The sequence below is a fragment of the Orbicella faveolata genome, unplaced genomic scaffold (genome assembly GCF_042242905.1).
Source record: "Orbicella faveolata isolate gen_17 unplaced genomic scaffold, um_ofav_v1 contig_36, whole genome shotgun sequence".
NCBI classification, from domain to species: domain Eukaryota; kingdom Metazoa; phylum Cnidaria; class Anthozoa; order Scleractinia; family Merulinidae; genus Orbicella; species Orbicella faveolata.
The window spans coordinates 13273002-13300294 of NW_028301565.1; the positions used below are offsets into that span (position 1 = coordinate 13273002).

The window sequence follows — 27293 nt, forward strand, 5'->3', positions numbered from 1 at the left end:
TTAACTTGTGACATAAGGCGAAAATGTAACTTTTAGCCTACTGCAGTAAAATCATTTTGTGGGACTCTTGAAGTTAACTCTATTTTTGTTATCGCCACAAGTCAAAATGCGGCGTTATTATCTTGTACTTACAAAAGGAGAGGGACACTGCGAGAGGAAAGTGCTAAAAAAGGATAACTTTCGATCGGTTGTCCAGCCTAAACACACACAGAAATAAAGTAAGACCGTCGTGCTCTTTTGTCACATCATATATTTTGTTACAGTGTTTTTTAAACGTTTTAACAAAAATTTTATGACTACCCCTAGCGGGGTACGTACTGAAATTGAGCTCATTATGTATAAAAGGAAAGAAAAGTATAATCCCAATCATACCGGGCTGTTTTAAGGTCTGTGAGACTGGAGGAGAACATGATTCCCCCTCGGGTGGGCTTCCATATAAAATGGACGCGGGTGCTCGCCGGAGATTTTGAAAAATTATGAGGATTCTTACAAGGATTGCTCCTATATAACTTAATGAGGGGTCTAGGTTGAAATTTTAACCGGAAGAACTTTTATCGAGGAGCGGGACTGGAGAGTGAGACTGTCTGAGACCCACTGATTTCTCCTAAGTTTACATCTAAGTATCTGTTGTAAGAGATCATAAATTGAGCAAAAGCGTCGTTTTAAGTTTGACGTTATCCTCGAACTCGAATAAATGACGCGAAAGATGAAGCGCTCTGCATGTCACGACTCTGAGCGTTTAGCTCCATTTACCAGGTGCTCGTATGAATAAACCTTGTTCATTTGGTTTCCCTTCTTTTCGTCGCTAACAGGTGCAGAAATAAGTACCGTTTTTGGCGAGCCTAAGTCGAAGCACTCGTTAAGTTTCCAATATTTACTATCCTGTCAAGGAATAATGCTTGCAATTTAGAATGTTACACTCCGAAGGCTGTCAATTTATCTTTACATGGACAGTTAGTTGCCTGGCAACGTCGTTCCGATAACTGGTTGTTTGGTCGGGTGTTGGAAAAAGCAATTCGCCATCAACTGGTACTTTTAGTGCTCTCCCTGACTATTCAACCAGGTTATTTTTGTTTTGAATTTTTTAATTATAAATGTTTTTATACTAAGCTACATCATAGAAGGTCACAAGTATATTAATTTTAAAACTATTAAGTGTCACACTCTTTAAATAAAGTTTTATTGATTGTCTGTGTGCACCAGACACACCATCAACCATAAACTACCGCATGCATGGTTGGATTTTGAAAACTATTGGCTTCCCTGGTAAAGTGTTAAATATCCTGGTAAAATTTTGTCCGTGCTAGCCGGAGACAACTATTTGTTCGATTTTTGTTGATCAGTCGGAGTCATCGTGCAGATCTGTTACAGAAAGGTATCTTCGACATCCTCGTCAGAACGTTTCTCGCTACAGTAATATGCCTTGGACTCATCAAGCGATTCAAAGTCCAGATATGGAGTGTCCTCCTGCATCATTTCTTCCAGTGATTTCGTCGCACTTTCAAATGTCGGTCTTTCGCTGGGCTTCTCCTTCCAACAACTTTGCACCAGCTGATAACTGGAAAAGGAACGGTTAGACTATAATACGTTCTTAATTAAGCCGTTCCTAACATTTTCTATGTGCTCGCTTTCTCTTGGACCCGGCTCTTGCAAAATAGCGACCATGTATGATTGGTGAATCACGGATGTTAGACACAAACCCTCGATGATCATTATTTGCCTATGAGCAGGCCTAAAAAGATGTTCTCATTGACTTGAGGTAATATATGGAGGGATGATGAACAGACAATTCGACGCATTAATTGCAGAGTGGAACTGATCTATATCAACGAATCGGGCAATTTTTAAATACCTTGTAGAACCAGCCAGTTCATCAGTAAACACTACACTGGCTGAAGATACAACCCGCCGGAGTGCGCAACTTTGGTATCTCATGTACGCCGCAGCAATATTTAGGCAACAGCAGACTTTAATATTTCTTGAGAGTGTTTTGATCCGCATGGAAATGTGCTATGATTTATGGAATACTCCCCTCCGCCACCCCGCAGACGTGACACAATTATCTAATATCTTTCCTTGGCCTCAACGTGTGAACCAGGAACGGAAGTAAGTTGAAGGTTTGTTTAATTGAGAAATTTCTGAAACAAAAACTGTGTTTAAACAGAAGCTGGGAAACAGGAAATCAATGCTTCGGGAAAATATTTTGGTCAAAGTGTTTCCTCGTTTGCCGGGATCTTTTCAACATAACTGCGAGTTCGTTAAACTAATAGTTTTACTTACAGTTTATCAGAGCATGTGTCTGGTTTTTCCATGCGATATCCTGTTTTGAGAAGATTGTACAGCTCCTTGTTGTTTATTCCAGGATAAGGATTTCCTCCTAGAACAACAACAGTTACAAGTTTGACTGTGCATTTAGATTTGCAACCCTAGTCTACCCGGGAGAGGAACTCCCATGTAAAAAGGACGGGGGTGCTCGTTGGAAATCTTGAAAAGAGCCCCTAAGACGTACCAATTCAAAATCCTGTTTTGTGATCGTGGCTTGAAATTCTTTTCACCGCTAAGAGGTACCAACAACACATTAACTGATACCTTCATTATTTTTAAAAGCGAGAAAGAAGATTGCTTTAAATACCTTCTACTCGTAAAGTTGATTTTCAATCATCTCCTGACATATTTTTTTCGGTTTAATACCCTAAAACGTACTGCGAAAGCTCCCGCTATGGAACCGGCGTCTGAGGCTGAACAAAACCGGTACCACCGGTAAAGGAACGACGAGCGCGAGCGTCCTTTATATATGGGTTTTCCCCCCGGGATGTGCAGCGAATAATAGCGGCTCTGGCCATCCATGACGACAGAGTTTGTAAACATAGCAAATGTAGACTGCCTTGGACTTTGACTTAAAATGTTTTAAAATGTTGATTTCATTGATGCCTGTTTACCAAGACAAATAGATTTAACCCGGAGCAACAATTAAGTGGACCTGTACGAAAAGCGACCCCTAAGTTTAAAGATCAGCATAGATTACTCTCTGGTACCTAACTAAACATGCACAAAAGCCACACGAGAGTTAGCATATTTATCAAACACATTTGTTTGCAGTGCTGTAAATATATGGATAGTGAATGTTTATATACTCTTTTTTTGTAACAACGAATAGTTTTCGGACTGAAGGTAAATATTCTTAGTTTTTTTTGGCCAATTTGAGCCTGAAATATTCCTAAGTTGTTCTTCAGTTATCATCTCCAATCGCCAAAGTTTCCAGTAGTTTTGTTTTAACTTCCAGTGGTGCTCTTAGCTTGAGAGTGTTCTGGTACCTTTTTAAAATCTGAGTAAATCTCAGCCTTGAGCGTTCTTATGAAAAAGGTTCTTAAAGAAAAGAGTCAGTATTCAGTGACAAATTTGAATGAATGAAACAGGCCAAATATATTTCTCTCACTCATTGACAATTCGCCTACCCAGGGGTCCGTTTCTCGAAAGCCTCGGAATCTTTTCGAGCCCGAAAAGCCATTTTTAGTTAATCGGTATTTAAAGACAGAGAGGTGTATACGCCTGAAACTCCTTATATGAAGAGAACCTCTGTTTATATTAAGAATATGTGAATAAAACAGCTCTGAAGTCATAAGGTTTGAGATTTTGCAACGGCTTTTCGGGTGCGAAAACTTTTCGGCACCTTCGAGAAACGGGCCCCTGGTCTCAGAGGTTTTTCTTGATTTTTCTTTTTTTCGGGAAGCGGCGGACACGAGTCGCAAAGCGGCGAACACGAGTCACTTCGCGGCTCTCTCGCAGAAAAATCAAGAAAAACCCCTGGGAACAGGGTACAATTCGTCAAGCTTCAACAAAAGAAATCATAAGCCCTAACGGTGTTTAATATCTGGTCAAACACGGTCGTTCCTAACTCGTTGTTGATGTATTTCATCTAGTTCGTATCAGTGCGGGAAAATTAATCAGGAGAAATTAAAATATGTCCTTACCCATTGTACAGAATTCCCAGAGAAGAATTCCAAAAGACCACCTGGGAAAATAGGTCAATGAGTTGAACAGATATTATCACCATTATACCGGCAGTCATTGCTAAAGTACATCGCAACATTTGGAGTGGGATCTACATCTTAAGCGACTACATCAGTAAAGGAAATGCTTAAACGCCTTTGTTCTGAAGTTAATTACTCAGAATAGTCCACACATATTTCATGATCGTCAAGAACGGGATATCGGATGAGCTGGAGGGAGAGAGTGGGAAGCCAAGCAGCATTTCTTTAAAGGCCGAAAGTGGGAGGGAAAGGTGCTATTTTCGAAATTATTTCTCTGAAAGGAAGGAAACAGGGTGCGAGAACTCAGCTCTGTAGTCCTGTCAGTGGCTAAAAATTAAAAGGAAAAGAGAATGACCTTGCACCACAATTCTCAAACTCATTAGTAATTCATCAATTTTAAACAAAGAAAATCATGACCATGACGGTATTTGGATGGATTTTTACGATTTTATTTCTCCGTTTTCACTTTAGTTTTAGTTTCGATTGAGAAGTTTGACCACATTTTCAAACACCTCAAAGTTCGTCAAAAATACTCCGGGTAGCGTCGTAGTTTGAAACTCCGCTCTTCTCGGTGTTTGGTAATGTGGCCAAATACGGTCTTTCGTCTTTGCTAAATTACTAATCAAACTTACACATCGCTTTTCGTGGTGTATTCACTGTTGTACAGTGCTTCTGGTGCCATCCATTTGACCGGTATCTTTTTCCCTTTCTTTAGTTTGTAAACGCTTTCTTGGGTTTGTCGCATCAATCCAAAATCTGAGATTTTTACAACTTTGTCCTCGCCAAGAAGAACATTACGAGCCGCCAAATCTCGATGCACAAAGCCGTTGCTTGATAAGAAACCCTTTAGCAGTTTGTTTAAAGGAAGGAGACAGAGAGAAATATGCAGCGAGATCAGTACTTGTTAAACATACAGGCTGCTTGCGCGCGCAGGCTTCCAGCCAAACCAAGTGAAGCGTACCATCAGGATTACATTAATGAGTTGACTATTTGAATATTGAACCCGTTAGTAGTTGCAAGAATGCAATAATGAAGTGATTATTTGAATATTGAACCCACTAATCATTCCAAGAATACAGCTAACTGGTTCAATATTCATATAATCCATTCATTAATGTAATCTCGAGGGATAAGCTTTACCTGGTTTGGCTGTAAAGAGGTTTTTTTTTTCTTGTTTGATTTACTACCAAATTGGTTAGAGAGAATGGAGAGAACCGGCCTTACAGGGAGAAGAGCATGTTTGTTAAAGGTACTTAAAAGAGGGTGGCGTTAATACCCAAGTAGCATTTTTTACATGTTAACCCTTTGTCTTCGTCCTGTTTGTCAATGAAATTTATTCAGTACTTACCATTCCGCGTGCTATTTGCCACGCAAAACAAAGAAGGTCCTTTGCAACAAAGTCTTCGTTCTGTTGTATATCGTCATTGTCAGTATTCTGTGGGACTTGACAGGACTTCGTACTTTCTTTCTCGTCTGGTTTGATTTCCTCTACCGCGTTTTCCTGGGTAACAGTCTCATCGTTAAGCGTCGAACAGGTGGAGTGTAACTCTTTGTTGTCGATACCATCCACGGGTAGTTTTCCGCAGGTCATTAATTCCTTGCTCTCTTCCTTATCTCCCATCAACAGTGCTTTTGATTCATCATCAATGCTAAAGTGCAAATCATTAGCATCCAGATTCAAGAGATTTCCTTCGTTGTAGTAATTCTTTTGATAGCTTTTCTACGGGAGAGCAAAAATACAAAAATAAAAAAATAAAGAAATAGAGGGATACTAACTGCTGCATTTTACGAGAAATTACATATATGTTTAGTGAGTGAATGACTGGAGGAGCGTAACGGATGATTTTTTCATCATGATTTATTTTAGTGCCTTGGGACGCAATTTGATTTTCCAAGCTCGAGGAAAAGTAATTATATAAAGAGGTGCATGACTAATTTCTTCATACTGTCCGGTATTTTTGTGTCTTCCCAAGCTGTAGATCTTCTTTAATGGTAAATTATTTCAGCTCGCGGCCCTGAGCCCTGAACAAAACTGAATTCCGAGCCATGGGTGTAATATTGGTGGTGGGAGTAGCCGCTCATTCTATCATAAGGCGTTTCTTAGAACTGTTATAGGAGCGATTTTTTACTGTGAGAGAGAATCAAACTAAATAGCTTCAGAACATGATGGGTAATAATAGACGCACTTACTGATGATTTAAGATGCATCACCTGTAGTCTGCGAGCAGGCTCACCTTTGAGTGACACACGCGAGCGGCGAAGAGCAAAGCGATCTGGCGGGAAAGAGTCTGGTGAGAGGCGCCAACTTTCTCGTCTCACGGATTCGCGGCTCGATTTTGCGCTACGCCGCGCGCGCTTGTGCTTCGCAGGCTATATCACCTGTATCACTCGAACACTTCCCTCCCAAGCCGACTTGTCAGCCAGTGGTTAGAGTGTCGAATTCAATGTCCGCGCGATCGACTATATGTAGAAAGTAATGGGTGTTCGATTTTCGTTAGGGTCTCTCAGTTTTCTTTTGTCCAAGGCTCATGAAAACTCAATTACGTCTTTGTCTTAGCATGTTCCCTTCACATTAAGTTCTAATTAGTGTAGAATCTACCTGTATTCTCTTGTTTCTGAGCCAGTGTTGTAGGTCTCCATATGGAACATACTCTAACATTAGAAAGATGGGATCGGAGTGAACCCAACAGCCCAGCATGCTGACAATATTCTTGTGTGAACCGATAGCTTTCATGATTTCAATTTCCTCAAGAAACTGGCTCCTGGCTTCCTCGTCTGTAGTGTCTAAAGACAAATTGCAATAGTATAGTAGGTATCCGTGACACAAGGTCTATGTACGGTATATATATTGCGGAAATAACGTTGGCATGGAGGATACACAATACCGCTTTGAAAATCAAGTTTACTTGCTAATTCATTTGTCAACTTACATAGTTACAATTGGCCTGGCCCGTGGATAACTAGTGCCAGTCTAGGCGGGCCAGTCTATCATAATCTAATACTTTTACAAACCTAATCATAACAGTTACAATTTCCTCGAATGTGATTCACTGTGTATGGCTGGTTTGCAGTGTCACGCAATCAAAAATAAAAATCGCAACCATTCAATAAATTAAGTCAAGAAGCTGGGATATAGAAGATGATTGATATATAAACAACCTCCCCAAGATTTAAGTCTGTGCGGTTTTTATTCGCGCGTTATTCGGAAAAGTGTTTCACTCAAATTTATAGAGCTTTGTATAGAATCGCCGTGTTTGTGCCCCTCGGAGGGACACAAACGTGGCGTCCGTGAAGTAGCAGAAACGTCCGCCATTGAGTTTTGCCATTGAAACGAAAAGTTTTTACTCTAGAACTCCGATACATTGAATATAATACTTCTTCTAGAGCAAGAACTGTTTAGTTAGCAAAAACTCGAACAATAACTCATCTTTTGACCTACTCGAGAGCCTTTTCGGGCCGCCATTTTAATGTCACGCAAAGCATAAACTTGGAAACGATTCAGACGTGCTCTAATACATAATGAGGAACCCTGTCGGACTTAAACGTTGCAAAACGTCAAGTTATTAGAAGGTCTTACATCTGATGAAACTAAGACTTCAGAGGGATTGGTTTTCTTATTTTGAAAAAAGATGACGTCACATGAAAACCTGCATTAAACTTCTATATTTTGCACTAATTAATCTGCGAAGTTGTAATCGTACACAGACAGTTGGCTGTAAATCGGACACCTGTTGTCAGACAGTGACACGAGCCAATCATTTTATGTCCTCTTCACTAAATCCGCTGATCACAACATTGATTGCAATCGCTATAGAAACCAATTCAAATGAATGACTGTAAAATTGTGGAGATTTATCGCCTGTGACTGTTTTCAAACAAACTTAATAACGATTTTTCAAGCAATTTTCTATATTTGAAATTATGATATTTAAAAGTGACTACTAAAAGCTGTTTTCAAATGAGACTAACTTTTTTGGGAAATTGTAATGGTTATGATTGATTGGTAAAAGGACATGGTGTCGTCTTCTCTCTTAAAGACCGAAATGGACTCCATTCAGTCCTGTCACCATTTTTTCTTATTTATAAGTACATGATAACAGGGAAATTAGCAAAAGGTTTATTAACAGATCCGTGGTAATCAATCAATCAATCAATCAATCAATCAATCAATCAATCAATCAATCAATCAATCAATCAATTAATCAATCAATCTGTCAGTCGGTCAGTCAGTCTTTTTTTTCCAGAGGCTCTCTATGAGCTAGAGAGCTCATTCTAAATACCTTCAAATATAATCAAACATTCCTAAATGCTAATTCAGAAGTAACCTGAGAATCACTTACCCCCTAAAACTTTAATAGCTACTGTTCGGCCTTCTTTGAAGTCGACGGTCTGTGTTCTGGGTTTGTAAAACACTTCAATTCCAGGGGATTCTTTGAACGTGCCTCTTAACACTTTACCAAATGCCCCACGACCAATCTCTTCCTCAAAGACAACCTGCTCGGGTAGAACTTCCCATTGCCAAAGAGGGATAATGGAGGACTTGGATCTGAATTAAAGAGAAATCACCTGTCTCAATGCCTGACTGCCTTTTGCGCTTACTACGAGTTTCGCCGAAATATCAGCAAAATCTCCAGCGTTTAAATTAAAAAACCGGGGGAACAACTGACAAGAGCTGTCGCCCTATCTTGGTCTTTGATGCTCCATGGAAACTTTCACCAACACTTATCATTAAAAAAGAATTGGTTCGTCTTAGGGTGTTTATACTAGAGCCACGTTTCTAAAATGGTTCTAAAGCTATTGGTTATTTTTCAAACTTCGTTCAAGGATGCCATTCTCTTTTACATGAATCTCCTCCGGGCTACACGTGGGGTATCGAAGAACGAACTTTTTACAACTCACCGCTGGGAGTCCGTGTTTTAAACATAGCATAGCATAGCATATGTGGCGTTTCACGTTTCACGTTTCAGTACGATATCAATGTCAGACCAATTGCAGTACATGATCATCTGCATGCGTTGACGTTTTATATATATATATCTATATATATAAAAAACTGGTAAAAAAGAGACCGAAAATGGACTACAAAAATATGTAAAACTTTATAAAACGTTTCGGTCTCTCGACGTTCGTCAGTTACTTAACTGATTCCCAGTTCAAACCTCGCAGCATAAACGAACGTAGAAAGTTAAAAAATTGTGGGGACGGACAACTTCTGACGTAAAAAAGATTAAAAAATTTAATAAAAACGTTTCGGTCAGAGACCTTCTTCAGTTATTACAACTTTTGAATAAAAACGAGCTTTAAATAAGATTAAGGTGCTAGTGATTACGTAATTACAAGTGACAACTAACAAATGTACAGAATTACGTGAAAGAGCAGAAAGTGCATGGTGCTAATTAACAAAGGACAAAAAACAAAATCAACAAAGCGAAAAATATTGAATGAATAGAAAACAAGCTGCTATGAAAATAATCGGCAGAGTATGAGAGATAAAAACTAAAAACTAAAAAACCAAACTGGCTAAAACAAATAAAATAACCGAAGAGGCAACGCGGCAAGCATTGGAAAAAGTAAAACCCTTCCCTACATATAACTGAAAACATCAACTGTAACAAAATCCTAAAACGAGGCCTTTGGAGCCTGGAAGGGCAACTTAGCAACAAAATCCCTGGAGGGGCCCTTAAATAATATTAATCATAACAAGATCCCTTAACAGGGCCTTTGAGTTTAATCAACACCTAAAAGGCTGACAAAATCCAAGAAAAGGGCCTTTGAACGATCAATCAGTAACTATAGGAGAGGAAATTAATTATAACAAATTCTGTTTTTCGAATGAAATTTCTTTCTTTTATTTAAACCATGGGGTGCCAAAGGGAACAGCTGAGCACTCCAATAAGCCTCTTTTGTATTTAGAAGCCTATCGATCTCCTCAGAGCTGTTTGGGGTCTGTCCCTGATCAATACATTGGAACTAAAAATCACCTAGAGTGTGTGGGATTTTGTTAAAATTTATTGCTACTTCACAAGTTGTTTTGTTTGTGAGCATAGCAGACTTGTGATTGCGAAACCTAATTCTAAAATCGTTTATGTTAGATCCCACGTATTGTAAGCGACATTTCTTGCAAGAAGCCAAATAAATTACATTTTTGAGTCACAAGAAGGTCTGGAATGAATGGTGTATTTTTTGCCCGTCTGAAAACTAAGAAATAATTTGGATTCAAAAAAGAAATTTCAACAAAGGTCGCATCTATTCCTATCACATTTGAAGCAACCATTGTTGTGATGAATTTCTTTGTTGAATCCAAATCATAATCATAATCATATCATAATCATAATCATATATTTATGTTATCTGTGTGCGTTTTATCTGTGTTAAACTGTAAAAATGTGAAACTGCTTAAATTCTGGAAGAGACAATTTGACCTGCGTCAGCGGTAAATACAGTAAACGTTGTAAGGATGATATTAAATTACCTTATGGGTTGTGAGTTTCGAGCACGTTGCTTGTTTTTCCTAGCTTTCTGTCCGAGTGAGAATGCTACCATACAAATGATAATTAGAAGGAAGCCAAGTCCTACAACTAAGCCAGATAACTGAGCAGACGAAAGACCTGTTCCACCTTGATAGCCTGAGGAGTTCGCAAAGTTTTTTTCTGTTGGGGTAAAGGGGGAAGACGAGGACGCAGTATCATCGTTTCTATCAGAACCTGCAAAAAGTTAGAAAAGAAAACCAAAAACCTGCTGTGAATAGATATCTGAACAACTTAAACGTCCCTGCTGTTTCCTAAACTACGGCAAACAGTGTTATTCATCTCTGTATTTATATTGGAGTATATGACCCCTATCCTTAGAGCATGGGCAAAACACTTTACTCTCACGGTGCCTCTCACCCACCCAGGTGTATAAAGTAAAGACGGAAGGCGAGGACGGGGTATCATGGTTTTTATCAGAACCTGCAAACAAGTCAGACGTGATAAGCATTAAAGAGGGAAGATTTCTCAGTTTTTAACATCAATATACAGAGATTAAAAACCTGCTGAGAGTAGATATCTAGATAGCTCGTTGTCCCCTTAACTACGGCAAACAGTGAGTGTTATTCATCTCTGTATTCATATTGGAGTATATGACCCCTACCCTTGGAGTACATGACCCCCCCCCCCCCCAACCTTCATGGGAAGCGCAGTGGCCTCATCATATTAGTGCGCTCGTCTCCAGATCAAGCGGTCCGGGTTCGAACCCCAACCGGAGACATACTCTGATCTCACAGTGCCTCTCTCCACCCAGGCATATAAATGGGTACCGGCGAACTTAATGCAGGGGGCAACCCTAAGATGGACTAACATCCCATCCAGGGGGAGTAGAAATACCTCTAGTTGCTTCATGCTACAGAAACCGGGATAAGCCACGGCCTGAAGGGCCACTTGGGTCGTATGCAGACTTTACCATATGACCCCTACAGATAGTCAAATCCGTTTATTTTTCTACCTGCTTTACCAGATTAGTTATCGCTTAAAACACCAACTAATTTTCCATCAAATCAGCATTTACGACTCTTCACCTTAAACCCAGGGTCTCGTTGACGTTCAAATCCAGGACGGCGCTTGGTTCATGCTAGCCGGCAGCTTTCTTGGATTTGTATCCCACAGTAGACCCTGGAAACGAAGTTTTGCTTCACCCCTCTGTTGTCCTCCCTTACTTTTAACTGATATCTGTAAACGTACCTGACATTGTTTTCATTATCCATGTTCTCGATCTGTCGCTCTCTCCCAGCTCATTCCAGGCCGACATTTCGATTGCGTACTGCCTTTCGCATGTTAATGTTACAGTAAAGTTCGTCGCCATAACGTTAGTGACGTTAGTTTGGTGCCAGCCTATTTCTGGTGCCTGAATCTGTTGATGGTATATCGAGTACATGGTCAGCGGACACCCATGGTCAGCAGGAGGGCTCCATATCACGTTGACATCACATGTCAACGATTCTGTTTCCTTGTTGTTTATAACAGGAGGTGATGGAATACCTGCGGTAAATAAAGAAAGCTTTGAAACCACAGAATTTAAAAATTCGGTTAAGGAGAGTTTTTCTTGGAAAGTAAATAACATGTACAGGTAAGTACTACAGCCAAGTCTGCTCAACCTTCAATTCTCAACCTAATTTGATACCTAACCCTTGACTTTTTTTTCCTTGTTGGCCTTTTTGAAATGTAAAGTTAAATCATGGCTGACCGATAAATATGGTCCTACCTTTAAATGGTATGTAGCCCATTCAATGGTATCAATCATTAATATCAAAACAAAATATCCTGTTTTAGACTTAAAACGCATGAAAACTTGAGAAGCAAAATAATCAGTTTCACCATGTATATAGAACTCTGAACAACACACAAACTTTAACTTAGAGAACATCCCATATCGTTGCCTTAAAGTGCCACTGAAACGAAATTTTCGTATGTGAGATTTTTGCTTAGTAATAAAGTTTCAACCTTACTTGGAAAAACTGCAGACTTTTTTTTCGCATACGGTAAGCGAAAACTGCTTTTTCAGCCGTTCGAAATTAGCTGGTTAAGCCCAAAATTGGCGGCCATCTTGGCGCGGCCAAAACAGCCTAGTGACGTCACTGGTTGTATTGCTCTCATGCCGCGCTGAAAATTTAGAGTGATTATGGGAGAAGGGAATACTGTTCGAAGCCCCCCAAAAAACATCTTAAGGACATCTCAGGGCTGTAAAGCAGATAATAACAGTAGCCTTAGACATGAAGAGGTCGAGAGTCGATCCTGGGGCTTTCCAGTCTATTTAATTGGATATTTTATGTAAGCAAGCAAACGAGTGGGAGTTCTTAGATCGCAAAATGATCGGGACTCTTAGTAAAATGGCCAGCACTCAATTAAACAATATCTACACTCATAAAGTTAAAAGACATGAAAACAAGAGAAAGCGGCTTTTGAAAATATTATCCGGAGTGCTGCTGCACGAATCGTAGCAACAACGTTTCGAGTTTTCGAGTCGCTTCGCTTCGAGGAAACCGGACGCTTTGTGAGTTTCACCGCGGACGAGATTGTGCCACAGTGACCTTTAGTCTAGTTGTATCTGCTACATCCTACAAGTTATCACAACAGCAACAATTTAAGAAACCCTCTTCTTTTATATGAGGGAGCGAATTTAAACTACAAAGGTAAACTTAGCTGCCATAACCCTTCAATTATATGTTTTCAGGAAACGAGAGAAAGCGTGACGATGTCGGCGGCGAAAGGTCATATATGCAAATTAGTTCAAATTCTGTTTAATAAACCTTCGACTAAATAATAAACTAGTGACGTTTAACGAATTGCTTTGAACTTGAATACTATTAAATGAAGATCATAGACATAAGTATGTGCTAAAGAACTCCAAGTTATCCATCGGCCGTGGAATATTACAATTGGGAAATACGTGTAAAAGAGAAGCGAAATTCCCGCTTTGTTTACACTGATACGTATGCGGCGATAAAGCAAACCCTGCTGCGGATCACAATTTTCAAAGATACATTTTGTCTACCACAAGAACTCTCACTTATTAGTATCATAAAAAGATGCTCTCTGTGTGCAAAGAAGTACTCGACTCAAAGCTTGTGGACCGTTAATAACTTCATGATTGTGCGGATGGCTGATGTGCTTACGGCTTTTAATGCAGCAAATTTGCCGAGGATATATTCGAACCTTGTTAATAGACCTTAGATAAACGTGAGAATCCAAATTTCAGAACCAGGCTGAAAACAGACGACGAAATATCGTGTTTAGGCTTCAGGACGTGATACAAAAGTTGCCACACTCGTCTTCGAAATCTCCAATCGAGTACTCAAGATGTTCGAAAAGTATACTGAGCTGTTCTAATCTGTAGCATTCATTTTGGTGAATCTACATTCTTTGGCGCCCTCCAACGTTTATGATGTGTATCTCCTGTCAAGGCTGGACTGAAATTACAAGGTAGGAAACTAGTAGGTATCGACAGTATGAAGAATAAACTTAAATGAATCAAGTGAAAACAAGAGAGAATCTTAAGCGCTTCTTGCGTGAATACAACCAGTGACGTCACAAGGTCCTTAAACTCGGACACAGTTTTGCTCCAAAAAGTCGATTTCAGCAGCTAAAAAGAGCACTTTCCGTTAGGATTTGACAGAAATAAAGTTCGCTATTATTTTAAGCACGTTTGAAACTATAAATTGGGCTAAAAAAAGAGAGTACGAAAATTTCGTTTCAGTGGCACTTTAAGCTTTTAATGAAGTTCACAGTCCTTTTTTCAAGTCTCATAAGGAATGCTCACCTCCTTCTGTTTTGAAATTCCATATTTTGCTATCATTCAAAGCGCTCTGCCAGTATTTACCCATTGAGGTAACTGCTATATCATACTCATTCTTACACTTCAGCTGAAGTGTAAAACTGGTTGCATTTCTGTTCACCGTAATGGAGCGCCATTCGCTTTTCTTCGCTGGTGACATCAGTTTTCTGTAGTTCACAGTGTAGTTGACAACTGAACAGCTTTCTTCAAAGGGTGGTTCCCACGCCACAACAACAGTGCCCCCTGGTACCACCTCGGTCGTGTTGACAATAGCAGGATCGCCTTAAAGGAGTTTCAGAGGAATAAGGTACAACTGATCATGGCAATCCCAAAGTTGAAATGGAAATTAATTTAGTACAGTAAAGGTGATTGAAAGAAGGCAAATGAGGGGGCAAAGGAACAAACTAGAACTAAGTATACTAGAACTAAAAGTTCTTTCCGTTTCCCCCACTGCAGGACAAATGTAAAACATTCTCTCTCCGTTTTCAAGGCCCCAAGTTATTTAATTCTCTCAGCACTGAAATTCCAAATGCCTGTACTATTGCTGTGTTCATCTCTAAACTTAAGTCATGATTCTTGGTATAAGTATATTTTACTTCTCTTAGTGTGGTTGTGTGTGCTTTTTCGCTTTTTTTAAAATTTTAAAATTTAGTTATTTTTCATTTTTTTCCCCTTCCTTTCCCTTTGTGCATTCGAGCGTTTAGTTTTGCTTAATTACTTTTTATTGTAAATTATGATCGTTTTGTATGTCGATGACAGCATTTTGATTCTCTTGTTAAGACTTAAGTATTTAAGGTAGTCCTTTACATAAGCCTTATTCGCTTCTCTGGGCTTCCTTGCCTATAATAAACATGGATGTATTGTTATTATATTTATAAACGGTAAAAATAAAACAAACAAACAAACAAACAAACAACCGTCAAACTGAACTAACTTTGGTACCAGAGGTTGTCTCTACATTTTTAGTGCAGAGGGCACTATTGGGATGGTTTGGGGTTGACGTCGCTAAAGTACTATGGCAAGAAGGCACTATCGCAATATGGCACTATGGCACTATGGCCATAAGGTGCAAACGTTAATGTTTGTATAATTAATTAATCTCAATTAATTAATTAGGCTTGCAGCAAGGGGGGTAAGATGGGGTAGGTACTTGTGAGCACTACGTAAAATGAGTGTGGTAAGTACCTACGTTACTTCCTCAAGCTTTTCAAAAAGCTATTTATATGTTTCAGAAAGCCCCTTTCTCTCCTTGTGGTACTTTTCTCTTTAGAACAAAACCAGCATTTGCTCTAAACGCATGCGCAGATTAATAAGCGTTAGTGTCAACTACATATCAGATGGAAAATATATTTCATACAAGATCACACACTAACATTGAGCCCTTTTCCGTTTGGTAGAACCCTAATAAGTCATACGCATGCGTTCTAGCATCGTTAGCGAGATACAAGAATGCTGCTGTGACTGCGTGTCTTTTGGGATTACGCCTAACTTGGTTCAAGAAATATCATCTGCTGTTTCCAAACTACACTAGTGCGTTTATTTCATTCTTTAATTGTCTCTGTCAAAGAAAGCAAAATGTTCATACCCGCAGCCGAAACTCTCCCGAGTAAGTGGCATTAACACTTGTCAAATTGTACAAAAACCCAGGAAACTGCTCAAATGTTGCTGCAGACTCCGTGGTGTATACTGAAAGCATAATTTTTTATCAGTCTCTCATGGGACTCGTTAACCGATGAAGGATATAATCTCGATCAAGTAGCGCTGTTTACTTTCAATACCTCTCGTTGAAACGCTTCTCAGTTGTATCAATCGATATCAGTGTGTATTTTAAATTTAAGTGGTTTTATTGTTAACGCCAAAGGAGGCAGCAGAACCTGCTGTTCCGTGACAATTTGATAATTAGATTAGTTCTTCTTTATCGGTCAAAAGAAAATTTGCGTGTTAAATAAAGCAAATCATTCCTCTTCCATTTCTTCTTCTGACATTCAACTTTCTTCCATCTATCTCCAGCTGTGAAAAGAATGCAAGCACATCTTCCGTGTGTTTTCGAGAAAACAAGAGTCTCAGGTTACATACCTTTGCGAGGAAAACGAAAGTATCAAATTACAAACGTTTGCGTGAAGAGTAAAATTGTCACGTTCGCTACTTAAAAAAATCAACGTAAAACATTATAGTAAAATTTAAGAGCTGTCTCGACAAACGGTAATTAATTGTAAGCTATTCTTGGACTGTGAATGGAAATACACACATCAAACATATACAATGCTAAGATCATGTCTCATCAAAACTAGCAAGGTCAATACAAACCAAGAGTGAATGGAAGGGGTTCTACGGGAACTGTGTTATGGGTACTGTGTCAGAGCTATACATTACACTCAACACTATCTGAGATTGTCTCACTAGTTACTAGATCACGCCAACAGAATTTTTTTAAAACTTGAAACTTGAAACTTAGCCACTCTAGTACAGTACAAACTATTTTCAACGTATGACTCTGGAAAGCTGGCACACTAACTTAGAACAAACGCCTCTTAAAAGATGTCAACAACTACCGGCGCCTTACAAACGACTTACTCAGGACATGAACAAAACCAACAAACGGACCACAAACAGACCGACTTAAAAAATTAACAGTAAACGGACCTCAAACAGACCGATTTGACTAACAATAGAGGGATCGCAACTTACTAGAACGACCAATGACTGATGACAAACTTTACAAGAGTCTTTCAGCTAACATCATCGCGGCTAAACTGACCAATCACTTTCAACGGACCAGACTTATAACATCATCGACTGACTAACACTATTCATTTGACTCTGAAGATGACTTCCGCTCAGGTTGTCGAAACGTCAGTCACCAACAACAGTTCTTTTCAAAACTATCATCACCAGGACGATCACGCAAGACAAACTACTGATACTGATGGGTTCAAACCATTTAACTCACCTCTTAGTTTATTGATTTGATCCAGCGACAGCGCCGTACCAAAAACATAAAGATCCATCACTGAACCATGGAACTGATGACCGTTCCAGTGACCATCCTTACCAATCTGATAACGCCAACCTGTGGGTTGAACAAACGTGGAGCTACCGGGATACGATCTTGCTCTTTTCAGTTTACCGTCAACGTAGATTAACACGAACCCAGTCACGTGGTCCCAGGTAACAGCCACGTGGGTCCACGTGTCCAAAGTAACATTGCTACTCTCTATGGACCACAAATCCAATTCATCATTTTCGGATTGGTAACGCTGAAATACAATCTTCTGGTTTTTCGCGCCTAGCAGAAACTGCCGTGGATTATACCAGTCGCCATATATCGCCCCTAACTCATCGAAGACCCACTTCGTTTGTTTAATCCAACAGGCAATGGTGAAGCTTCTGTCGTTAAGGTTGATGATTGGTGCAAGGGCGTAGGAATGCGATTGGTTCAAAAAAAGGGCCTTACTGCCAGGACACCTTCCCTCAGTGAAGGACGGAGATCCAATTAAACTAAAATACGAAAAAAATTATTACTCTCACTAAAAACATGTCCACAGTAATGAGAAATAAACAATTAACCGTCCCTTTTATACAAAATGGAATTCATGGAGAATTAATGATTACTCTCTTTAAAAATAGAAAGTTTGCTATAATCGTAGGAAGACAGAACAACGTTTGCGGCTAGTGGGTCACAGTCCATAGTAGTCTATCTGTCAGTAATTTGCGCACTGTGGATTGCCTAACTATTCCTTGGTACCCGTCAGTTATTCGTCTGTGTGGGGAGAGACATTTAGAGAGTATCTTGCCAGCGAAAACACAGCAAAATCTCACTAACCATTAGACTACTGCGCCTCCTTACGTTTTTGATACTAAACAATAATTGAAGTGGTTTTCATCTGAGTGTCCAAAGCAATTCGCATTTGCTTTCGTAAATATGCATAAGGTCAAACGCAACATCGCCTCCTCCTATATAGCTGGACTGTTTAGCAAAAATATAAGCCGCTACTCTCTGAGAAACGCGGACTTTACCATACCCAGGTTCAACACGGAAGCTCGTGGCAAACACAGTCTAAGCTATCTATAGGGCCTAAACTGTGAGCAAAGCTGAGTAAAGACCTTACAAAGTCAGAAACCATTAACAAATTAAAAGTCGGCTAAGAGCAATGAACCTGGCGGAATTAATTAGCAAAAATTGTAATAATTTTCTTTTATGTTCTAACTAATGTTTCATATAATTGAAATTTTAAACCCTTTTATTAGCTCAGCCTTTTTTTATGCTGTAATTAATTATGTCCCGTATGTTTTTGATGATTTGAATTTTATAATTATTATCAGTATATATAGATGTCCACTATTAGCTTACTGTTACGTTTACACTAAGCCAACCAACTGGCTTCAAAAAACCTTGCGCCACTTTGTCATCGACCTTATCAGACCTGAAACCAATCGTGACTCGCTTGCTCACGTTCTCCCGCGATCCGCTTCAGCTACATGTATTTGATTGGCGTTTTGATTGGTTCTTTGGATTGACCGCGTCCTTTTTCACTGGCTAGAGTGATTACTTCGAATTTGGTTTTGGGATACTCGATCGAAAGCACTCTGTGTAAAGGTAGGGTGTACATAGGCCACATGGAGTTTCAGTCGCTATATAATTATTATACTATATACTAAGGTTTAGACGCTAAACAGTAAGTGACCAACCTTATATCTTCGTCGTGGCCATTCAGCAACCAATAGCTTAAAACTACCTTATCTGAAAACAAAACAAAGCCAGAAAATCTATAATAGCTTCCACCCTACATTTGCAGGTTTCTTCTTTATTTTAAACTGGCTATCGTATTGCTGACGATTTTTTTCGTAAATAAACCGTTTCAATTAATTGATAGGTTTCGATCAGACTTCTGCTGGAGTCCATACTCACGAGTGTCACTATACCGATTCTGAAGAGGTATAGGTCTCAAGCAGCCACGATTTATCAAGCAGACTCTGCCCTCTTGTACATTATCAGATCAATGCTTAAGGCCTTAGATACATTTATTTTCTTAAAGATTGCAGGAGTTTACCGTCCAGTGGGGATTCACGTCAGAAGAAAACACGAAAAATAGAGTTTGAAAAACAGAAACTTGGAAACCGAGAATACAGTAAAGCAGGAAATAGTGACTTGGGCTAGGTTAGGATTTATTATTGTTTGTACACAAACAAAATTGATTTAACCCCCTCCCCCCAAAGACATTTCGCTGCAACACTTAGGGTGCGTTTCCGTGTCGCCATGCGTTCGAGGTTAAATTATTAATTAAATTCATAGAGCTATTGAAATTTTCGTGGACAGCCATAAGAACTGCCAAGATAGCTTTCTTGCAAGCCATCAGCCCAGTGATACACACTTAGATAAAGATAGATACACACTTGTTTTATTTTCTTACTTGCACCTTTACACTTAATTTATTGCCCGGGGGCACTCCCAGAAAAATCGCGTGGGGGTGTGCGGCCCGCTTCCTAAACCCTTACCCTATTTATGACCAAAACCTGCGATATTCCCCACCCTATTTATGACCTGACCAAAAATTCGAAACCCTATCTATGACCTTAACCCTTAAATCAAAACCCTGTTTCAGACCTGCTTTATAATTAGTTCCTTAGCTCAGACCAATGTTAAATTACCGGGAACATAATTTGTGAAGGGCTTTTATTGATTTTCTTTTCGATAATGATGAAAAAGTGGCTTCTTCTTTAAAACCTACCCATATCAAGGCTAGAGTGTAAAACCATACCCTATTTATGACCAAAATGGCCAAAATCAGCTAAAATCGATATCCTATTTATGACCAAAACAGCTTAAAAACCATATCCTTTGGGGCCACACATACCTATATAGCCCATATAGAGGAGTGCCCCCCGGGGATTTGTTGATTACAATCCTTTTAACGAAACATTTATACACAAAAGTAAGCATGCCGCATGTACCAAAGGCTAATCTAGGCGGGCATACCTTAGCAATTACATATTTCTAATAATATAAAGACTATTAACTATGAAAATATATAAAGAGGAGAAAATAAAACTAACAAAGCGGAGAGCAATCATATTGACCCGAATATTAATTATTATTTATTAGAGAATGGGGCAGTTTAATATTTGGCTCTTATTAACCGAGCAGGAGGTCTGTATGGGAGAATCTTGACTGAGGTCGTGAGTACGGACGGAACGCAGCCTGGGCTATATAGGTATGTGCGGCCCTAAAGGGTAGGGTTTTCAGCCTTTTGGTCATAAATAGGGTATCGATTTTGGCCAGTTTGGTCTTAAATAGGGTATGGTTCTAGCACTTTAGGCTTGAATTGGGTACGTTTCTTGGAAGAAGCTACTTTTTCATTATTATCAATAAGACCGTCAGCAAAAGCCCCTCATAACTTATCTTTAAGGCAACTGTGCCAGCCGCAACGGTCATAAATAGGGTAGCAAAAGTCGCAGATTTTGGTCATAAATAGGGTAGGAGTTTTGGGAAGTAGGCCGCACACCCCCAACCAAATTTTCTGGGAGTATCCCCCCCACCCCCGGAACGCAGTGAGGTCTATGCACACGACCGAGGTTTAGATTCTCCCATGTATGCTTGGTTAATAAAATGTTTATTACATGGCGACTAAGCTTGGTTAAAAAATAAATATTTTCAGATGAAAACAGTCAATGATTTTGCATTTTATGTGAAGATGAATTAATCAACATGACACGAGCGTGGAACAAAGAAACATTCTGAGTCCCCGACAGGAATCGAACCCATGACCTCCCGAACACCGGGCGGGCGCTCTATCCACTGAGCCACGAGAACTCATGGAGAGCAAGGTCATTTAACTGAGTTCATATATGACAGGTGTCCTGCATACTGCTAGGATCAACTGCTAGGATCAACTTTTTCACTACAAAACATTACAGGTCTAGATGCCGGTCTAGATGGGAAATCTATACCGCTTTCAATATCGACTTCAGCCAATCAAATTCGTGAAGCTTGTATTTCCCAGTCCTTGTGAGACAGAGCCATATAATAATAGGATTTATTAGGATTTCAGTTTGATATTAGTGGTCCGAGAGACCCTGAGAGTGCGTACCTGGAGGGGTCATCCTGCAGCATTTAATCATGTCAATACAGTTCAGCTTGTCACAGTCTCCTTTGTACACGCCCATCATATAGTGCCAGTCTCGACACTTGCTCCAGCCTTTCTTATTTAGTGATTTCCTTACATTTTCATCGTAGCAATCCTTGGTCATGTTTTTGAAGTTTCTGGGTCTGCAGCACAATGCTTTTTCGATGTTGTGAAGCCAAGTCTCGTTTGAGCGATAAATTCCTTGGAGAAAATACCCGCCAGGACAGGAAGCCCATCTGTTGTTTCTGAATTATAAAATAATGATACGAGATTATCTATTTGAATCATCGTTTTCAAGTAGTTAGGTAGGTAGGTTAAGTCTGCATACGAGCCTGCAAGTGGCCCATCAGGCCGGAGCTTATTCCGGTTTCTGTAGCATGGAGCGATTAGGACTATTTCTACTACCCCCCTCCCCCACCTTGGATGGGATGCTAATCCATCTCAGGGTTACCCAGTGCGTTAAGCTCGCTGCTACCCATTTATACACCTGGGTGGGGAGAGGCACTGTGAGATCAGAATAAAGCGTGTCCTCTATCCTGGTCGAATTGGAATTTGAAAATGTTGATTTTTCAGCTGAAGAACCTCTAAGCAATGCGAGAACCGAAACTGGACCGTAATCAAATGCTAACCACATTGTTAGGAGGCAAACACTTGATGTCAACGTTACGTCATCCACGTTTCAAGGAGCGAAATCCCATAATTGAAGCGAAATCCCGGAAAAGCAACCCAGAATAGCGGTAAGGGAAAGACCAAAAAAGTTAAAATAAACTCAAAATAAACATGAATGATTCTGACAGAGGAATAGCTAGACTGATATATATTTTTTTAAATGATGCGTTGTCCGCTTCTATTCTATGCTATCATCCTGTGAAACAGCGCAAAAGCAGATAGCGAAAAAGAAGAGAGAGTTTGTCTAGCTTTGCCTTTTCTTAGCTCTGCAGACATTTGTCAAACAAGAAAACACGCGCAGCTAGCGTTCTCTAGCCAATCTGAAAGAATAGAGAGCCAGTTGAAGGTTTGGTAGTCTGCCTCTTGACGTTCCTTACAAAAGACTTATAAGTTTGTTATTGTTTACTTAATTCTGCTATTGGTTGAAGATAATCGTGTAACGTTCTTTAACAAATTAAAAAGAACAGAGAGCCAGTTGAAGGCCCTGTGATCTCTTAACGTTCCTTATAGCTAGTGTAAAAGCGCAAAAAGAAAAAGGTTTGCTCACTGCAAATCGCTTGGTAAGACTTCTAACTGACCTACTTAATGAAGTTTTCCAATCCAGTGTTTGGCAAACAGGAGTATCATCTTTGTATTCGTGTGGAGGACTACAGCACTGCCCCTTTTTAATATTATTGATGCCATCAGGTAAAGAAATGACAGCATCATTTTCCCTCCACACTCCACTTATGTATCTTCCCAATGAGCAGTTTGCCCATCCTGGTCCACTAAGGGCGGACTCCCAGCCCATCTCACTGCACCTGTCGTTTCCTGTAATCAACAAAAGGCAAAGTTACAAACTCGTCTTAGGGCGCTGGAAATGGGTTTGTGATTATGCCAAAATGTTGTTCCGTGTAGATTTCAATGAAGAGTTATCACTATTTTCGAGAATGTATGGTCTCAACGCCAAATTATCTTGACCTACTTAATTTTAGACCTCTGAGATAAAGTAAGACCATTGCTCTCGATTGCAATGAAAGTATGTGTATGTATCAGTAATGAAGTGCCATATGAGATGAGATGTCTCTATTAAATATCTGTTGCATGTGAATGTAAGTAAAGTTGACCAAGCAATTATTGAACAGCCAACAGCTGAGGGGGAAGGTGAGGTCTGTAAATACTCCTGTCCAACAATTCTCCCTTCCAGAAATAATTTGTAATGATCGCTGAGTGACTGATTAACTTTAGCCTCGACCATACAAAGTCAAATTCGCGCGACATGTCAAAGTATCATTATGATTACCTTGACCAGCGTTTTCCACTGCGTTTATTTGCTCCTCGGTCAAAGCAACGTCATAAATCTGCATGGCTGTAATTCGTCCCTTAAAATACCTGCCATCATTTTCTAATGCGCCCATTCTAACGTTATCTTGAGTTGAAAGAGACAGGCCGGCTCCAATATTCCTCTGCACCACTCGTTGGTCATCCAGCCATAAATTTGCCATACCAGTAATGTGACTATAGGTAAAACCAACATAATGCCACTGGTTTAACGCCAGAACGTGAAACGTGCGTAACCCTGGAATCATAAGGTAATTTCGTTTACTTATTACACCGTACAGCTTTCCAGAATGCATCCAGAAATGAACAGCCCAAGGCCAACCAGTTATCTTATAATTGAAAATAGCTCCGTCTGTATTCTCAGGATACACCCAACATAACATGGTGATGGAGTGTTGAGCATCTAAGCCTCCATTATTTGGGAACTCGATGTAACTGTTGCTTTGTCCCGTGAATTGGTACGAGCCACCGGCCTTGCCATCGGGCCCAGCTGCTATGCTAACACCAACAGGGGTACCCTGGGTTTGACGATTTTTTATTTCCCGTGTTGTATATTTGCTGTTCAGGGGATAAAAGGCGATTGGATCTGGAACTCTGACGGCTGCAAAGTTGAACAAAAAGGAAAATTCTCAAACTCATTAAATTATTGATCAAGTTTTCAAAAAGGAAATATTGTCAGTAACGGTGTTTTAGTATCTGAACTTATTTAATATAGATTTTGAACGATTTTACTGCTCCGTTTTTTCCCTAATTCTAAGTTCGTTTGAGAAAATGTATTAAACACTCGAGAGAAAAAAGCATTATATTGGACGATTGCTTATGCAAAATGTTACTAACGTTATTTGAAATTATCTCGGTCATTTTAGGGGATTATCAAACGCAGCGATAAAGATGTCTTTTGCTGAACGTAGTTACATCATTTTAGAGCTATTAAATTAAGCTATTAATAATCGTCCAATAAAAACGCAAGCGATAAAAAAGCTGCGCGTGGAATATTTTTTCAAAACCTTCATTCAACTGATTTGACTTTGAGTTCTGTCCTTGTTTCTTGGTGCACCTCTTCCAATTTGTCGAACAGAAACCAATTGCTAGCTTCGTATAACTGTTTTTGTTTGAAACTGATCCTGGAATTATAAACATTAAACATAACCGTTTCAACGTTAACTCTATTGAGGTCGTTATGTTTTATATTCTATATACTCCTAAAAAAAAGCTTACTGTTAGCTTCATCTTGAAAGACGTAAACATTGTTTTCATAATGACCCCCTTTGCCGTCATTTGTGCAGTCGCTACTCTTGCCATATTTGTTAAACGTCTCCAGTGCGTTAGCGCTCGCTGCACACCATCCACCATTTTGAACTGCAAAGGCAGGGAAACCTCTTTTGCGAGCTGCGACAGCGCACTTGACAATTGCGTTCTGACGGCTGCGGTAAAACAATGCCCCGCCATCCAAGACTGGGTCTGTGTCTTCAAGTGTTGGAATTGCACGATCTTCGGTGTCTCTATAGCATCCAAAACCTCTATAATCTATGAAGAGAGCAGGGTCTAACTAAATAAAATATTTTTATACCATGCCATAGAAAATACAGCCAATCAGAAAACAGGAAAGTCGTTGTATATTCGAAGGCATTACATCCAACCTTCCCATCGTGCGCCTCGGGTAACTATCTAGTAACATCAAAAGCAGTTTTCAAGTTATTTCTTTTTCAAACAATAATTGCCCGAAATGATTTTCTATTTTTCCTTAGAGTTTATGTAGATGAAATCCAAGTGACGAACTAGTCGCCTATCTCATAATTGTTGGACCTTATTTTATAGTCAAAAGTTGAACCCTTCACTTGTTCAGCTCAAGAAAAAAAGATTTAGAAGTTTTCTTTCAGTAAATCATTTTGCATACAACCAAATATTTAGTATAACCAAATTTATATAGTTAAGATAACATGACAAACGATAAAGCTACTTTTGATTTTCTGTGTGTTTGCGGCAGCAAATTGGCATAAACTGAGTACTTGTTTTAGTTGAAGAGTAATACCTTTGATATAATAGACTTGATTAACATTTGTTCCACCTTCACCATCATTTTCACAGTTCGAGGACATTCCATATTTGTTGAATGTTCTTTCGGCTGTAGAACTCGATGCACACCATCCACCAGCCTGAAGAGCGAAAACTCTGAAGCCTAGTTTCTTGGCCACTTCATAACATTTGTAAATTGAATCATTTCTCGTCCGAAAGTCGCCGTCCAGGATGTCATCCGTTCCTTCTAGGGTAGGGATCGCACGGTCCAAACTGTCGTTGTAGCAACCGATCGTCTTATAAACTGACAGATAAAATTTATGTATAGGTTATCACGTAACTTTGACAGAAATTTGGAATAAATACAACATGATTAAAAAATTTTCACTGACTAACAAAATCGCACGTGCGAGTAAGCGCATTTTGGGCTTTATTTATTACTCATTCCAAATGATTACGTAAGAAAAGCACTTGATTATACAACAAATGGATGGGGTCATTTGCGCTTTGGCCACCAAGGCATTTTGCATTCAGTATATGAAAGTAATTATATCCTTCAACCTCACACACAAAGAGCTATAAATCTCATCAATCATTATTGAGTAAATTTCAATGTTTGGGGGCCTTTCGTACGTGGCGTGATGTTGCGTGGGCTCCATTTACGTACGGAGGAACGCAGGCTGGTAATCGAGGCTAGCATTCGCGCGGTAAAAATGTTGAGAGTATATTCTTATGCACAAAGGAACGAGCGATTTAGCAAATGAACTTACGAATGAACGAGAAAACGAGCGAACGAACGAGCGAGCGAACAAGCGAACGAAAGAACGAAGGCACGAAGGCACGAAGGCACGAAGGCACGAAGGCACGAAGGAACGAAGGAAGGAAGGAAGGAAGGAAGGAACGAACGAACGAACGAAGGAAGGAAGGAAGGAAGGAAGGAAGGAACGAAGGAACGAAGGAACGAAGGAACGAAGGAACGAAGGAACGAAGGAACGAAGGAACGAAGGAACGAAGGAACGAAGGAACGAAGGAACGAAGGAACGAAGGAACGAAGGAACGAAGGAAGGAAGGAACGAAGGAAGGAAGGAACGAAGGAAGGAAGGAAGGAAGGAAGGAAGGAACGAAGGAACGAAGGAAGGAAGGAACGAAGGAACGAAGGAACGAAGGAACGAAGGAACGAAGGAACGAAGGAACGAAGGAACGAAGGAACGAAGGAACGAAGGAACGAAGGAACGAAGGAACGAAGGAACGAAGGAACGAAGGAACGAAGGAACGAAGAAACGAAGGAACGAAGGAACGAAGGAACGAAGGAACGAAGGAACGAAGGAACGAAGGAACGAAGGAACGAAGGAACGAAGGAACGAAGGAACGAAGGAACGAAGGAACGAAGGAACGAAGGAACGAAGGAACGAAGGAACGAAGGAACGAAGGAACGAAGGAACGAAGGAACGAAGGAACGAAGGAACGAAGGAACGAAGGAACGAAGGAACGAAGGAACGAAGGAACGAAGGAACGAAGGAACGAAGGAACGAGCGAGCGAGCGAACGAACGAAGGAACGGACGGACGGAAGGAAGGACGAACGAAGGAACGAACTAACAAACGAAGAAGCAAACCAAGTCTTCTTTTCCTCAGAAATTACGCTGCTGGATGGTGATCAAAATCCAAAACTCGTAGCAATTTTTATCGTTCACCAGTTATACAATGAATGTTTACCTTCAGTGTGCGTCCACGATGAAACTTCTGTCACAAGGGTGAGGACCAAAAATGACCATAACAGTTTTGACGTCATGGTCTAAAGCTTTAATCTAACACGTCTGAAATAAA

The 27293-nt window shown here is 39.9% G+C and overlaps 1 protein-coding gene across 1 annotated transcript; it reads right to left on the reverse strand.

Annotated features, from left to right (window-relative positions):
- Positions 1-1064: 1064 nt before the first annotated feature.
- LOC110064229 (uncharacterized) lies at positions 1065-27293 on the reverse strand. Its single transcript, XM_089275470.1, has 18 exons — positions 27183-27293; positions 25485-25772; positions 24671-24979; positions 23415-24053; positions 22711-22942; positions 21428-21708; positions 19029-19080; positions 17290-17837; positions 14325-14621; positions 11750-12046; positions 10504-10735; positions 8372-8577; positions 6631-6815; positions 5380-5751; positions 4664-4875; positions 3972-4012; positions 2281-2377; positions 1065-1558 (listed from the first exon to the last, which is right to left on the reverse strand). The coding sequence occupies exons 1-18, from the start codon at positions 27256-27258 to the stop codon at positions 1366-1368; spliced, it is 4557 nt and encodes a 1518-aa protein (XP_089131596.1). The 5' UTR covers positions 27259-27293; the 3' UTR covers positions 1065-1365.

Excerpts from the sequence above, each read along its gene's own strand:
- LOC110064229 (XM_089275470.1), bottom strand. The coding sequence starts at position 27,258 with ATGACGTCAAAACTGTTATGGTCATTTTTGGTCCTCACCCTTGTGACA. Across the intron at positions 21,709-22,710 it reads TGGAAAACTTCATTAAGTAG|AAACAACAGATGGGCTTCCT; the intron begins GTCAGTTAGAAG and ends TTTATAATTCAG. Across the intron at positions 19,081-21,427 it reads CTGCAGGATGACCCCTCCAG|ATAAGGTAGTTTTAAGCTAT; the intron begins GTACGCACTCTC and ends TTTTGTTTTCAG.